Source organism: Pipra filicauda, unplaced genomic scaffold (assembly GCF_003945595.2).
Source record: "Pipra filicauda isolate LSUMZ 115617 unplaced genomic scaffold, ASM394559v2 scaffold342_size772408_pilon, whole genome shotgun sequence".
Taxonomy (NCBI): Eukaryota; Metazoa; Chordata; class Aves; order Passeriformes; family Pipridae; genus Pipra; species Pipra filicauda.
Window position 1 is genome coordinate 490,274 of NW_024104468.1, and position 17,002 is coordinate 507,275.

Sequence of the window (17,002 nt, forward strand, 5' to 3'; positions counted from 1 at the left end):
ATGGCGGCAGCGCTGTGGGACTTCGGCGTGGGGGACCCGCGGAAAGGCGGCGGCGACAGCGGCGAGGAGGACGGCGAGGACGATGGTGATGAGGAAGGAGGAGATGGAGATGCGGGAGGGTTCACGCTGGACGAGGTGCTGCGCCTCGGCGGCACGAAGGTAAGGGACGGGGAGGAGGGAACGGGAGCACGTGGTGGATGGGACTCCCCATCCCGGGACGGGTCCTGGGGCGGGGGGGGTGGGGGAGGAGGGCGAGGTGTGTGGGGTCCCACTCAGATATTGGGAATATGTTTTGTGCTCGGGGGGTGGTGAGGCACTGGGACAGGTTTGCCTGGAGATGGTACGGATACCCCATCCCTTGCAGTGTTCAAAAGCCACTTTGAGCAACCTAGTCTAGTGGAAGGTGTCCCTGCCCATGGCAGGGAGATTGGAACGAAATGGTCTTTAAGGTCCCTTCCAACCTAAATCGTTCTGGGGGAAGCCCTTGGGAGTCTTGAGAGAGCTCGCACTGCATCTGCCCGTAACAGCTGTGCATTGCCGCCCACAGCAAGATTACTTGATGCTGTGTGCCGTGGACGAGGAGGGCGAGATGGTGGATGGCGGCAAGAAGGACACGATGGATGACCTGAAGGAAGGGGAGCTGGAGGCGTTCATCAGCTCCCTGGGACTCAGCAAGTATGCGAAAAGTTGCTTGGTGGAGGAGGGGGATGAGGATGAAGGCGGCAGCAAGGAGAAAGAGAAGCCTCCAAAGAAAGAGAAAAGCAAGAAGGAAACTAATCCTACTTCACAAGAGGGGAGAAAAGAAAAAAAACTCAAGGAAAAGGCAAGCAGTGTGAAGGACAGCAAGAAGAAGCAGTCTGGTGGTGATCAGGGCCAGCAACCTTCAGCAAAGAAAGAAAGACTGGAAGAAGATTTTGCATTTCATGCTAGGCAAGCAATACTGATCAAACCAGGGGGCAAGTGGTATGACCTAGAATACACCAATGAATTCTCTCCAGAGCCACAGAATCAGACACTTCTGTCCCAGTATAAGGCCCTGGCCCAAAAGCTCTATGAACATGAGACAGACCTGTTTAAGAACAAGACAGACTATCAGAAGGGGGCCTCTTCAGCATGGATGAAAACTGTTGTGTCCTCGGGTACCTTGGCTGACAGGATGGCAGCGATGACCCTTCTCATCCAGGACAGTGCTGTCCACAGTCTTCAGTTTGTTGAGAACCTGGTAAACCTCATAAAGAAAAAGGGCAGCAGGCAGCAGAGCCTCATGGCTTTGGATACTTTCAAGGAACTTCTCATTTCAGATATCTTACCAGACAATCGAAAATTGTGGTCTTTCTCGCAGCGACCGTTTAACAACATAGTGAAGATGTCGAGTGGCAACAAGGATTCCAGAGACAGACGGTTGATACTGTGGTACTTTGAGCATCACCTGAAACTGCAGATAGCAGAGTTTGTGCAGGCGTTAGAAACACTGAGCCATGATTGTCTGACAGCCGCGAAATCCCGAGCTCTAGCAGTTGCTCATGAGCTTCTCTGTAACAAGCCTGAGCAGGAGAAAGCTCTGTTGGTCCTGCTGGTGAATAAACTGGGAGACCCTCAGAACAAGATCGCCACCAAAGCCTCTTATCTTTTAGAGACGTTGCTTCACAAGCATCCAAATATGAAGGGAGTGGTGTGCAGTGAGGTGGAGAGGCTTTTGTACCGGTCAAACATCAATGTGAAAACTCAATATTATGCCATTTGCTTTCTAAATCAGATAGTCCTCAGTCACGAAGAAAGTGCATTGGCTAACAAGCTGATAACTTTGTACTTCTGTTTTTTTCGGAACTGTATTAAGAAAAAAGATGTTGAATCCAAAATGCTCAGTGCTCTCCTTTGCGGGGTAAACAGAGCTTACCCTTATGCTGAGACAGGTGATGAGAAAGTGAAAGAGCAAATGAACACCTTGTTTAAAGTTCTGCATCTTGCAAACTTCAGTACCAGTGTCCAGGCCCTGATGTTGCTGTTTCAAGTGATGGACTCTCAGCAGACTGTGTCAGATAGGTACTATGCAGCACTATACAAGTAAGTGGCAGGTTTGCATTTTTTATATAAATTTCATTTTATGAAATAGTCACCATTAATTTAAAGTTGTAGAAACACTTATTTTGCTTTTAAGGTCTTGCTAATTTTGTGTTTATTTGGCTCAAAATTTCTGATGTTGTGTATGAGCTGGAAGAAAATGTATGTGATTTCTTTGACTTAGCATGGGGATAAAACAAAAAGTTAAAAGGATAAAACAATAGGTCCTGAGAACACAACATATGCATTTCATCCTTTGCCACTCTTTTCTGGTGGCAGTTTTTTATTCCAGATAAATAAATTGAAACTAATTGATAACTATTTCTTCTGAAATCACTTTTACGAGTATTAACCTGTAAAGTAAATAAGCCTGTAAATAGTCTAAAATCTTGTCTCTTTTTTTTTCTTGTTGTGAGGAGGGGGAATAGTTTGGTAACGAATTCTTTAGATGATTTAATTTGTGTAATTGGAAAGCCTCATGTTATAAAAGAATTTTTTTTTGTCCCATCTGATTGTTCAGACTCTTTATAGGATCTTTACAGGTTTCTGTTTAGTTGATCAAGGGAAGTTGCTGGTTTTTTAAAAAGGGATCTTAAGTTCCCCCAGACTGTGGAATGTATTTAAGCGCCTTACTGTGCCTGACAGCCTGGAAAAAATTGGGGTAGAAAATGAACCTGCCAGTACATACATCTGGTCTGACTGTGAAGCATGCTGATTCCTAACCATTTTCTTTCTATTTTTTTTTTATATCTCAAATTTTGAAACTGTTTCCAGTTGAATTCAGTTTATTTATTTATATTTTCTTTTTTTTTTTAATCTTCAGTGTCTCATATATAGGCAGATATATTACACAGCTGTCGACAGTTCAGGGTGATCATAATGATTTTGAGTATTAGGGAACAAGGTGTCACTGGTCCTTTAGATGGCACTCTGAAAAATGTAGATAATTGTTGTTAATAGCAATTGTTCTCCTGCCTGCATTATGACAATCAGCAATATTTTCTCCTGTGTGTTCTACAGGAAGCTTCTAGATCCTGCCTTAGCAACCTGCTCAAAGCCATCCATGTTTCTTAACCTTGTCTATAAATCTCTGAAGGCAGATGTAGTGTTACGGCGCGTGAAGGCCTTTGTGAAGAGGTTACTTCAAGTCACTTGTGGCCAAATGCCACCCTTCATTTGTGGAACCCTGTACCTTCTGTCTGAGCTTCTGAAAGTAAAACCAGAGTTAAGAGTCCAGTTACAGGATCACGTGGTATAAAATGATTTCTTTATCTCATTTCTTTTTCAGTAAGAGCTATTTTTATAAGCACCTTTCCCTGACCTGTTTATTAGTAACCTGAGGGTTTGCTCAGATGTTGTTCCTTGAAGTGGGGAGGAACCATCACATTTGCGTGTTCAATTTTAAGTCCTGTATCAAGGACAAAAATCTGTATTTCTTAAACATTGGCCATCATTTACGTAGATTTTTGTAAGTAGCTTAAGAGTTATATGTGCATTTCTCTAAAAAATCAGAATAAATGTGGAAAGGAAAAGCTGTTTGCTAACATTTTTTGGTTTTTAGGAGTCAGATGATGAAGAGTGCTTTAAGGATCAAGAAGAGGCTGAAGAGGATGAGGAAAAATTTGTGGATACAGACAAAGAAGTAAAAGATAAAGAGAGAAACACAGTGGAAAATTCTGCAAAAACAAATAATTCAAATTCAACAGCCTCGTGGGTGCATCATTTGAATATGGGAGGTAAATTAGGAAGAAAATGTAATTCATTTAATGTGTAACATTCCGTAACAGTGACATGTTGATCAAGAGTTGTTTTAAGGTTAAGTGACTAAAACATTATTTTAGTTTTTAAATTGAAGTTTGATTGAAAGCAATCAGTCAGAATAATTTATTTCATAGCTCAGCAGTGATGAAGAGACTCTGACTAGTGTATTTCACTTTATGCAGTTTGTAATAAGCAAATATTTGTTTGTAATAAACACATAAATTATGCCTTAGCAATAAACAGGCTTGGAATTTTTTTGCTTCTGTGTTCAAACACCTTCAGAGCCACATATCCAGAGTTAGCATGTGTAGCATCTCATTTGTCCAGCTTTGAACCTGTGCCCGGTTTCACTCCTTCCTGAAGACCTTTTGGAACAGGGCAGGGCGTTTTCAAGACCTTCCTTAGAAGCACGTAGGAACTTAACCTGTACATATCCCTGATCATACACTGGTGAAGGACAGCTGAATGTAGCCTTTACCTGCTGCCAAATGAATCTATGGCCTGTCCAGCTGAGAATGATGGGCAGCATTGAAATGAAAATAATACTCTTGTAAAGTTGCCTAAGAAAATTTAAGATGTTCTCCTCTCCTCCGTCCCTCAGGCAGGAAGACTGGAACTTCGTATGATCCTATGCACCGAAGTCCTTTATACTGTGGTGCTGAAAGTACAAGCCTTTGGGAACTGAAGAAGGTACGGCATTCTTATCTGGGTGTTACTGTGTTTCTTAGTGTGGCCCTTGTATTAAGAGAGGAAAATGAACTTGGTTATTCTTGGAGTAGCTCCCTGGATAACATAACAGAAAGTTTAAAGATGATACGTTGTTCAGCTTTAAGCTTGTATATGTTCCTTACAATGCTGATATTCTGGAGTAGGGAATAAGAACTTTTAAGTGGAGATTTGGACAATAATAGTATTTCTTGAGTTTTGGATCTTAATTTTGATCACTAAAGCTTTTTAGTGTTGCATTAAATAAAATTGTAAGTGAAAATGTATTTATTTAACGCAAACAAAAGATTAGAACTAGATGTTCTTCAGTTGTTCAAGGGCAGAGCACATCAGCCTTGCACTACTATGTGTATCTGCATGTTATTTGATGAGTTACAGAGTGGTCTTATGACATAGTGGTGTTGTCAAGAGTCTGATATGTCAACGTGAGTAATGACTGCATTTATTTTTTTAAGTAGAAATAAATGATTCATGTTTTTCAGCTTTCTGAACATTTTCATCCATCTGTGGCCCTATTTGCAAAAACAATTCTAGAAGTAAGTAGTCTTTAACTTTAAGGTTTGATTTTTTCATGGTATGTGTCTTCTGCTGTTAGAAAAAATACATTATAAAGTCTCCTTGCACTCTGGGTAGATTGCAGCTCTGCAGAACTCTACTGTAAACTCAAATGCTAAGCTTTCATGGAATTAAAGTATTTTGTGCAAAGAAGACTGCTCACAAAAGTTCTAACTTTGTAGAAATGTGGGTATTATATGATTCTTAAAGCTTTATTAGAGTTTTTATATATCTTTTAATGTGACTTTTTTTTTTTTAAATGTGCAGAACCCTAATGTAGGAACAAATTCTTTTTTTAACACTGTTGGGGTACCATGCCCAAAATACTCAAACCTGCACAAATACATATTTTAAATATTTATTTTCCATTTGAATGTGTGGTGTCCAAATGACGCTGAGTATTAACTGCTATTAGCAAGTACATTGCAAGGCAGTTCATTGCTGAAACAAAGCAAAGGAGGTGTCTTTTATTTCAGAAAATATAGAAATTGCAACAACAAGAACCAGATCAGGGTTAAGTGATGTAATATCCCCAAGTCTTTTTCTTTTTAAACTATGGTTTAATGTTATTCTTGAACTGATTGACTCTTCTGCGTTTAGATGCTGTGTTTTGAAAACGAAGACCTTAATGTTATTTGGCTTTTCGCTTCCTTCAGGGAAATCACATTCAATACTCGGGGGACCCTTTGCAGGATTTCACATTAATGAGATTTTTGGATCGCTTTGTGTACAGAAATCCCAAACTCAGTAAAGGAAAAGGTATGCACTTCTCTGTATATATTAGCATGTGATCTTGATTATAGATGCTGTCCAAATTCTCATTCTCTCAGATTGCCCTTGCCAAGTAATCAGAGTGCATGTGGTGCAAGAGGAGTGGGATCAGTCTTCAGGGCTGCAAGAGAAATGTCTGCAGCCAGAACCAGCTGACAGTCACGTACTGCTGACCCTCACGCTCGCAGTGCAGAACTGCTGACTTTGCAGGAATAAGCAAGTGATAGGGGAATATAAAGACTGCGGAAAGGTTGAGGTTGGAAAGGACCTCTGGAGCTCATAGGCTCCAGAGAGGGCCACCTAGAGCGAGACCATCTAGAACAGACTGTTTAGATGGCTTTTGAATGTCTCCAAGAGTGGAAACTCCACTGCCTCTCTGAGCAACCTGTGCCAGTGCACAGTTGCCTTCACAGTGAAAACATGTTTCCTGATGTTCAGATGGAGTCTCCTGTGTTTCAGTTTGTGCCCGTCACCTCTTGCCCCGTCACGGGACACCACTGATAAGTACCTGGCTCTTCTTTACACCCTCCCTTCAGGTATTTATATGCATTGATGAGAACCCCCTGAGCCTTATCTTCTCCAGGCTGAACAATCATAGCTCTCTCACACTTTGCCCACAGGAGAGATGCTCCAGTCCAGTCCCTTCACCAGCTTAGTGACACTTTGCTTGACTTTCTCCAATATGCTCATATCTGCCTTATTCTGGGGAGCCCAGACCTGGACACAGTGCTCCAGATGTGGTCTAATAAGTGCCAGGAATACTGTCAGTCTTCTTTGCTGCAGGGGCACAGTGCTGGCTCACAGTCAGCTGTGTGTCCACCAGGACTACCGGGGTATTTTCAGCCAAGCCGCTTTCCAGCTGGGCAGCCCCCAGCATGTACTGATCACTGGGTTTGTTCCTCCTTTAGTGCAGGACTTTGCACTTCCCCTTGTTGAACTGCAGGAGGTTCCCCATTTGTCCAGCCTCTTGAAGTCATATGGATGGCAGCACAATGAACTGGTGTAGCAGCCACTCCTCACATTTTTGTATCAATAGTAATAAAGTAATTTCTTTCTGATTTATATTATGATACAGAAAACACCAGCAGTGTGGTAATGCAGCCAAAGAAGAAGCAGTTTATGAAAGATATGCATAATCTTGCAGGTAAGTCAGCTGCTTTTCAGTTAAGATTATGACTAAAAAATTCTGGGTTGGTTGTTGTAGACATGTTATCTGCACTGTCTATGCTGTTTGTTGTAGCAATAGAAGAGAGTTGTGTCCGTCAGAAGTACAGTGGTGGTGCCTGATGTTCAGGATCAGGTCTCATCTTCTTGTAAGGGTGTATGGAATCTCCACAGCTGAAATTTTGGATCATTGAATCATTCTAAGAACAAATGATGTAGGGAAAGGCAGTTATCCTATAGCCATTTTTACTCTATTATGATTGAAAAATTACTTAAAATCTCAGCTAATTGATCTGTATAATTATTTAAATCACATTAAGCTCTTCTATTAAATGATATGGATTACTCCATACAATGCCACAGCTGCAGCTGCAGCTATTGTTATGATTAGTGTAAGGTACCTTTGGCACTGTTATTTTGCTGAGAGTCTTCCTGCTTCCAGAAAGAAGCTGCCTTTTCCCTAGTCCCACTGTTTCCAATAATTAAGAGCAGGATTTGGTGGTAAGAACCAGCAGTTAAAAAAAATAAGTGTAAACCATCATTAAAACCTGCAGCTTGAGGACAGAAGAGGTATCATCTTCTGTGGTAGAGCCTCTGTAACATTCCCAGGGATGTGCTTTCCTCTGACTTTGGGTCTGTTGTGTAACACAGAGATTTTAGTTATACAGATTAGTTGACGTACCTTTATGGCTGTTAAAACTTAAAGTAGGAATTTTAGCCTAGAATGCATTTGAAGGTACAGTTTATTTGTCACATTCTTTAACTTATTCTGAATTGAAGGAGCAGACTGAACATTTAGAATTTGAGGAATTTAAATTTTCTACAAATGAAACACTTGATAACAAAAATTTGGATATGTTAATATGCAATGTGCAATTGTTGCATGTAGCTGATCTCTGCTGGGGTTTAGAGAGCTGAGATTGCAAATCCTCTGGTACCTTCTACTGGTCATTTGAAGTATTTCTGTGAGTGTGTGGATCTGGTTTCACAAACTTGGACCTTTGTCACTTAGAAAATATTATAGTATATTCTCACTGAGATAATTAGTACCTCTTTTTCCTTTGATTTACTTCTGAGGAGGAGGAGGAGGGAAGGGGAACGTATGAGGGTAAAAATCTTCTCCACAGGGAATCCTAGCTGGTCTGCTGTTGCAGTGTCATATTTTGCCACAGTTCCCCAAAAATGGAGGCAAGTTGAGGCTCGATCCCTTCCTCAGTGTGCTCAGCTGGTGCACGGTCCTGCCCTGCAGCTGCTGACAAGCATTTCTACTGCCAGGAGTGATGGGTAGAAGCAGTTCCAGCGTTTTAGTGCATGACAGCAAGTTCATCTTACTTCCTACTTTTTTTTCCCGTTTTTGTTTTAAATGCATTCCTGCTGTAGGTGATTGTAACCCCCCCCTTGCTGATACATAACTTAGAACCTGGTTAGGGCTTTGCCTCTTCTGTTTTTCCATGGGGTCTGTTCCCACTGAAGTATCAGTATATACACTGAGAACTATTTGAAGAGGTTTTGAATGAGCTTCACTTTATTTAACAGATGACCCTGGGTATCTGCGTACTTCTGTCTGTGCATGCTGTTTAACCTCTTAAAAGAGTAACAATCATTTCAACTTGAAGTAAAATCAGTTCTTTTTTTGTTTTTGCAGTCAACAGTAAGGAATTCCGTGCCAAAGATGAAAGCAAAATCCCAGTGGATGAAGTGTTCTTCCACAGGTAATGAAATGCTTGTGAAATGTTCATTTTAAGTGTTGGTTTTTTACTGCAATGCCATTAAAACCCACTACATTTTCAAGTATTCTCTGGTATTTCAAGTATTTGCAAATTTTGATTGATTTGAGTGACTTATGATGATAGTGCTTTTCTGGGATGTAATTTTGACATTTGTCGAAAGTGATTAGGAAAGAATATCGCCTATGAACAAAGGCAGTCAGGGCTTGTAGTCTAAAATTAAGTAAACATCTTGTGGGTTGTAGTTCTTATGCATTAGAAGTATATTTAAAGAAAGCTGGAATAAACCTTGTTTACGTTATTAGCATCAAAGCTTATTAGAATAGAACAAAGCAAAAAAAGTCAAAGGAGCTACTTTTCAGAGTATTTATTTTTTTATTACTCATAGTTCTGTTTCTCTGAATTTCCTTTCAGAGTATGATACACAAATGCAGTTATAGCACTAAAATTGGAGTGATACACATTTGGCAAAGACTTATTTTTATTAGATCAAAATACTGGTTACCTGTGAGTGTCTCCTTAGGAAATTAGTGTTTGAATTAACTTCATTTATTTTTTTTTAATTCACTTAGAGTGTTTTTGTTTGGTTGGTTTGTTTTGTTTAATATATTCATTGCTGTAGGGACCTTTAAACATTTTTGAACTGTCAGGTTAATGGAACTTACTAATTTTAATTAATTGATATTATAATATTGAGGAATATCTTATTAATAAATAGTGGTTTTAATTTCGAGATTAAAGGAGAGCAGCTTAAAAATGTGCCCCTCTCTGAAAAGTTAACGGTACTGTTGCAATGAAGATTACTGAAACTGAGATTACAGATTTAAAGTCACCTGTACAAAGTACTCTTTTGTATATGATCAAAATTGCCTTCTGTGTTTGGTAGTTCTTCAACATAAAATGAAGGTGAAAAAGTGCTTTAAAATAGCTGACAGCAGGTAAAACTGTGCACCCAAAAGAAAAGGGCTATCGGAGAAAATGTAATAAAACTTGAGGGTCAATGTCTTTTATACTTTTCCCCAATTATATTCAAGTTGCACTTCATCCCTTCTTCATTACTGGTCTACAGCAAATTTTTACATCTTTCTTGTGCCCTTTCATGTTAAAAATAACTTCTGGCACCTTTGGCCAGTGAAATTTCATTGTTTTAAATCTTACAGTAGTGACGGACTGTTTGAAAAACAAAGGAAATATAAATCTCTTGATTTTAGGTGTGTTTGAAATCATCACAGTTTTCAACTGGCAGCATACACAGGAAACAATCTGCAGGTGTTTTTTTTTTAAAGTTATCATAAAGATCATCACCTGTAATATTGTGTCTGAGAGCTATACATTATTTCAGGTTTTATTCAAAGTTTGATAAGAAGAGAGAGAAACAAAGGCGTCAGGATGATGAAGAAAGTGTGGAAGATGTAGATGATGATGAATTTGAAAGAGTATTGGGTAAGGCTGTGTTCTTCCTTGCAGTAACTATCCCAGTATTTCCTGCTTTTTCAGATTATTAGTTTATCCTTTTTGTAGTTCATATTGCATAAAAGAACAAGATACAGGAATATGGAAGTGGAAGAAAACTGGCTTTCCAGTTGCCATTCTATGGTACTGCAGCCAGCAGCTCCTATGATCCATTGTGCAAGCCAACTGGATGGCCACCTTATAAAAGAGGTCTTGCTCACACCACTCCAGTAGTCAACTTGTTTGAATGATTGGAAATCATCTGATTTTGAGCTTAAGCTCATGAGTGACAGTTCATGCTTTTTTTTTCTTTTCCTAATGTAGTCCGAGTAACTTTTTCTAGCAGCATGTAACATTTGCTTCCATTTTTTTCTTTGCTGCTTGGCCTTTTTCAATCTTGCTTACAGTTTCTCTCATAGTTTCTAACATATTTTATGAGGTTATTTGTTCAGTAAGGTCCTTGGTGTACTTCTGCAGTAGTCTTAGCTCTTCTTGTATCATGTACTTTGTTTGCTTTGGAATTGGTGTGTGATTTGTTCCAGAATCTCAATTTCCTTGTGTACCACAAAACATCTCATTTTATTATTTCATATTTTACTTACACAGTAATATATGCATTTTGAGAAAAGAAAATGCAGTTAGCTCTCCATAACTGTTTCATACAGTATTTTTAGAGAATTCTGAATTCTCATAGCAGGGTTCTTAGTGACTCAATTAATAGAGTCTTTGTTATGACAAGAATCTGTTAATAATTGCATTTGTCTTTGTACTGTTAGTATCTCTAATGAAAATTTGCTTCATATATTCAGGACCCTCTAATGTTAGTATTTACTTTTTGAAACAGAACAGCTGTAATTTTTCAGATTATTTTTTTCATTTCCTTTTTTATATAGCAAATTATTCCAAAGTGAATCCTATGATAGGAGCTTTCAACCTCTAGTCTGCTTGCTTTTCTTAAGAAATTATAGTGGATACTTCTGACCTGAAAATGAACATACAGATTAGCTGACAGGACATTTGCTTGGGTATCTTAATTTAGTTTCTGTTCTATCTGACTTGGTGCAAGTGTTTGAGACTTCTGATATCCCACCTGCTGACTAAGTTTGTATCACGGGCCAGTTGTCTGTCTGTCTGTGTCTGTCTGCTTCCCATGTCATCCAGTTCTGGTGGTAATTTACATCCTGGATAAAATAAAACTTCCATTACTTTTCAAAGAAAAGTATTTTTCTCAGAAAAAGTTCATTTAGCTTTAGGTAACTATTTTGTGGATTTTTTTTACTACAGGAGTATGAACCTTCGGTATCACTGGTGCAGATCATATAAACCGTTCAGGAACATGATACCTAAACATTAGGTATTTTGCAATGATAGAATCATAGAATGGCTTGGATTACGTGAGACCTTAAAGATTATCTAGTTCCAACCACCCTGCCATGGGCAGGGACAGCTTCCACTAGACCAGGTTACTCAAAGCCCTATTCAATGTGGCCTTGAACACTGCCAGGGATGGGGCATCCACACATTCTCTGGGCAGCCTGTCCCAGTGCCTCACTACCCTCACAGTAAAGAATTCTTTGCTAATATCTAATCTAAACTTACCTCTTTCAGTTTGAAGCCTTTCCCCCTTGTCCTGTCACTACATGCTCTTGTCAAAAGTCTCTCCCCAGCTCTCTTGTAGCCCCTTTTAGGTAGTGGCAGGCCACAATAAGGTCACTCCAAAGCCTTCTCTTCTCCAGGCTGCATAATCCCAACTCTCTCAACCTGTCTTCACAGGAGAGGTTCTCCAGCAATCTAGTGATCTTTCTGGCCCTCCTCTGGACTTGCTCCAACAGGTCTATGTACTTGTTGGACACAATGACTTAATTCATATTTCTTTGCTTGCTTTGTAGTAATAATTTATTTTCTCCCTAGATACCTTTGAAGCTGCTGATAATGCCGTTATTGACCAGGATGACCTTGATTTTGCTGGGTAAGACTTCAAATTGGTTCTTACATCTCGTTTCAGTAGAGATGTGCAAAACTGGATAGACCTTTTTCAGAAAGACTCAGACTATCACCTTGCAAAAAAGGCAGTAGCAGTTGAACACTGAGTAATTCTGTTTTTCTGCGTGTCCCATAATGGATCATAATGATCCTGTGGTGCTTACGGTTTGCTGGCTTGACACGTGAGAGACCTGTAGTATATTATTTATACAATGGAGTGACCCAGTAAGCAAGGTAAAATCTTGTTTTTCATTGTCTCAGGTTTCTCTTTGAGAGAAGAAGCAGTATGAGGCATAATGGTTCTACTGCTTTAAGGACTGGTTCTAACCAACACAGTAAATAAACATTGTGGAATACAGGGTCACAGAGCTCAGTTCTCAGGAAGTTAGCAGCTTCATTAGTTATAGAGTCATTTAGGTTGGAAAGGACCTTTAAGATTATAAAGACCAATCGTAAATTATTAAGAAGCCTCTTTTTTTACTTGAAGTATCTACAATGCAGCTTTTGAATGGGCACAGAAACTTTTCCTTGAGGTGACAGAAGAATTGAAGTCTAAACTCCTAGTGAAATCTGAAAATTTTTATGATCTAGAGTGGTGTTTAGTAGAGCAGTTTGTGTGTGTTACAAACAAAGACTTTCTGAAAAGGAGCAAAGACAGAATACTGCAGCTGACATTTCTGCTAATTTCAGAATAGTATTCTCTCTATAACTTTTTAAAATGGTTGACTTTTATAATACAGTTCTCTATACTAATGTTGAGAACATAACCTGAGTGCATAATACATATACCTTAGGTCTCAGCCTCCATTTACAGTAGTTTGCAATGATGTTGAACTTTTCTACATGGTGTTTACCAGTAGGTAGATGTCACCTAGCTCTAAACAGCATTTTGCTGGATGAAGTGCTAAGCTTGTTACATCTTTCTTTAGTAATATAAAAAAGAAAACCAAAGGCAGTAAGAAAGGCAAAAGCAATGAAGAATCTGGTGCTGACTGGGAGGATTCTGATGATGAAGATGAATTCAGTGATCTCGATGATGAGGAAGTCTCCTTAGGAAGTATGGAGGAAGACTTTGAAGACGATATGGATGAAGAAGGAGGTGTATTTATGGATGTGTCTGATGATGGTAACAACCTAGGTAAAGTACCATTTATTACAAAAAACAGGAAAAAAAAAGCCATAAAAATATGTTATCTAATACGTAATTACACACGTAAATTCTGATTTAGTTACCTAGGTGGGGAGTTTGGATTTTAAGCAAAGAAATGACAGGTCCTTTGCTAGACAATGAAGTCTTAAGAGAAATATTTCCTGACAGTCTCCTGGGCAAGAGTGGGATTTAGGCATCTGTGTATAAAAACTTGCAAATGAGACATGTTTCTTTCATTCTGAAAACACTGGCAGTAACAAAAGTAGCTTTCTACACAAATAACTGGCTACAGTAGGAGAAATATTAAAAGATCTCAAAGAGAAAAATAAAAGAATCTCGTAATTAGTAATTTTCAAATTTCTTCGGAATCTTAATGTTGATTGTTTTTTAGATGAGGTAACTTTTATTTAAAATGCTGTCTCACAAGTAACAGCTTACTCCTCTAATACAGCTATGCACCCAAATTTTTATTACCACTATAATAACTGATTCTTGCACCTGCATGGTTTTATTTTTTCAACTGAAAAGCAGAGTTTACACAGAATACAGTGTAAGTGGCTGGAAAAGCACAGATTAATGGAATATTTGAATGACTAACTAAAGGCTACAGAAAGATGATTCAGGGTAGAGGAGATAAACTGTTCATATAGCTGTTAACAGATTAATCTTTTTTCTGTCAGATCCAAACAAGAACAAGCAATTGAAGTCTGTGAGTAAAAAGGGCAAGAGAAAGAAGGATGTGAATTTTGAGGGATCACTGAAAGGTAAGAAAACACTGCCATAATTTCCATCTGATAAAGCTCAGTACAAATACAGAGTCTAAAAAACTGTGGAATTGGAGGGTTTTGCTACAGTAGATTATCTACAGTTTTGGATCTGGATTCAGATTTGAATAAACCGTAAATAAAAAGGAAGTTGTCCTCAAGACAGCATGGCTAATGCAGAGCGACAATTTGCTGTTGAAGGAAGGGAGTTGAAGGAGGAACTTCTTTAGAAGGATGGAGTCGTTCTGGTGGTTTGTGTATCTGTTACATCTGATGCACGGATTTGTGCTATTCAGTTCTCAGAAACTTTTCTCTATTTTTTTTAGGGGAGGTGGAGAATAAAGGTTTCTAACACAGCTATTTTAGATGGTCTCATTAAATAAATTTTAAAAATTAAAAACATGGCAACACTTTGTTTTAGTGTCTCTGTGAACTTGAAATTCTGTCTCATATTTTGTTTAAAGGATCAAACCGAGTAAAGAAGAAAAAACTCCAAGATGCTGGTATACTGGCATCTGCAGAAGAGGTGAGTGTGACTGGTGCTTAGCAAAAGGTGATCAAGCATTTTACCTGTTTCTTTGTAACAAAATACAAAATTTTCTCTCTTTAAAGTTTGGCTATCTGCTGGATGAAAATGCCGGGTCCAAGTTTGACAATATTGGAATGAACGCCATGGCCAACAGAGATAATGCAAGTAAGTGCGTGCTGCAAACAGCAGATAGTTGTTATGCTGGTTTACTTCTTTCCCTTCAGATTCTGTACTTGAAAAGATGGACCATCTTCAACTGAAATACACAGTCAGAAACCACACAGTTGGCACAGTTGCTCAACGTCAGAAAGACATGACGTAGCTTCCTTCAGCTGCTCCTAATGCCAGTATTTCTAGCATTAGTAACATACAAATCAGTGTCTAAAACTTTGAGATGGTAGGATTTGTTTTGTGAAGCGAAAAAACCTCAAAATTTTCTCAAAAAAAAAAATGTTCACTTGCACTTTATTTAAACATTTATAAATACAGTAGCCAAGTTTTAACTTCTACATGATTTATCTGTATGCCACATCACGGTAAGACGTATCCATCGGCTCCTTATTTCTCACCTTCCCTCCTACAGATGTCAAACAGATCCAGTGGGAAATAGAGCGTGACAAGTGGCTTCACAACAGGGACGTGAAAAGCATCATCAAGAGGAAGAAACAGTTCAGGCACAGAGGGCTGAAAAACAAGTACAAACGCAAGAAATCAAGAAGATGAACTGGACATTTTGATGTGGACATTTTAAAAATAATTATTCAAAACCAGTTTTTTAATTAATCCCACATTTTTCTTACTTCAGTTCTTGCTGCTTAACCACGTCATTTGGTCATTCTCCCTTATGCCATGAATTCCAGACCACTCATTGGATTTGTAATAAACTGAAAAATAGGAAAATCTCTGTCAGCTCTAAGTTAGACATACCTGAAGAAGAGCCACTTTGTGGCTAGTTTTATTGGATATACACCCCTCTAGTTCCAAGGTCTCTGTCCAAAAGCCTGACACTCCAGCCATGCCTATGCAAAACAATAAACATTTCGGCAGTGTCTCCTGGAGTATTAAGCAGTAGTAACATTGGTTTTATACATAGAGATGCAATGGAAGCTTCAGCCATCCTTCTGAAGCCAACAGCTGCAAACCTACCTTCCAGAATTGATGGAAACCTCTTCTGCATTGTGTATCTGAAATCTGACAAGAAAGGTAAATCACAGTTACTTTCCCAAAATACTTTAAGGTAATTAAATGCACTGTTTTTCTAAGTGGATTAGTTTTATCTAAATTTGTTTGAGCTCTTTAATTACAGCCACCACTATGATCTGAATTTATTTTTTAATATCATATCACAGACTGTATTGAGGTTACTTGTACGTGCAGCCCCATCATCAGTGTTTTCTGAGCTTCCTCACAATTGTGATAACCAACTCCAAGCTACAGATACACAGGAAGCTGAATGCCTCTCATAGACAGACATGCAAATCAAAACTGGGAAAACTGCTTTGTTCCCTTACGCAGCTTTAGGTATTCAATGAATCCTTCTGTGGGCTGCTCTGGCAACTCACTAGAAAATTATGATAGCTTTATGCTATTCTAAGGATTTACAGCAGCTCATAGAAGGATCTTATCCATTCTATTGCTAGAAAAAAGAAAGCAGTAAAAGCCTCACTCTGAGCTCACTGAGCTGTTAGATGAGCTCACTACACCTTACAGAACTGCAATTTAAGAAAATCTACCTAAGCATATAAAAATTAGGATCTAGAACTGAAAAGCAGGGGAAGATAGAACTGTGAATGCTCAGCACCAAGTTACCACGACAGGTTGAAACATCTGTTCTCCATGGGTTTGTTATATATTTCTTTAATAAAAATGCAAAGAAAAATAGCCAAACAGCCAGATGTCATCTGAATCTCAAAAAACAAATGCAAATTGATGTAGTGCAGGCAAAGCTCAGCTTGAACTTTGCATAAAGACCATAATACTGTTGAAATGGGTGGACTCTTACCTGCCTGGCCAAAGCAACAGCTGCCTTTTGGCAGCAGGACAGGCACTCTTTTACTGCAGGGACACAAGTCTGTCAAGGTACTGCTGCGCCCTCCAGAGCCCTGAATGCAAAATAAGGCCATTGCTCTGCAGAGCGAAGATCCTTGCAGTAACTAAGCTGGTGCTTGGCTTATTTCTGTGCTCCCTAGGCATGGGGGTGTAAGTCTGAGAGACCTGAGGGACTGAAGCTAAATAATCTGGAAGACAATGCTGGCTGCCTCGTGCCAGCCGGGTCTGTCCTCAGCCTGGGAAATGTCAAATCCCGGACACCCAGACACAGGCAGGGCGTCCCTTCATGGGCTCAACACCAAATGCCTGA

The 17,002-nt window shown here is 39.1% G+C and overlaps 1 protein-coding gene and 1 long non-coding RNA gene across 2 annotated transcripts; one reads left to right on the forward strand and one right to left on the reverse strand.

The window, feature by feature from the left end:
• Positions 1 to 16,524, forward strand: CEBPZ (CCAAT enhancer binding protein zeta). The gene is made up of 16 exons (XM_027732550.2): positions 1 to 159; positions 548 to 2,064; positions 3,082 to 3,313; positions 3,623 to 3,797; positions 4,424 to 4,512; positions 5,031 to 5,084; positions 5,760 to 5,862; positions 6,950 to 7,018; positions 8,684 to 8,750; positions 10,108 to 10,208; positions 12,129 to 12,186; positions 13,130 to 13,338; positions 14,031 to 14,114; positions 14,579 to 14,640; positions 14,727 to 14,808; positions 15,227 to 16,524. Exons 1-16 carry the CDS (start codon positions 1 to 3, stop codon positions 15,364 to 15,366), a joined length of 3,201 nt encoding a protein of 1,066 aa, XP_027588351.1. The 3' UTR covers positions 15,367 to 16,524.
• LOC120323785 lies at positions 9,118 to 11,641 on the reverse strand. Its single transcript, XR_005564630.1, has 2 exons — positions 11,308 to 11,641; positions 9,118 to 11,199 (listed from the first exon to the last, which is right to left on the reverse strand). It is a non-coding gene; the product is annotated as an uncharacterized LOC120323785 (long non-coding RNA).
• Positions 16,525 to 17,002: the final 478 nt, after the last annotated feature.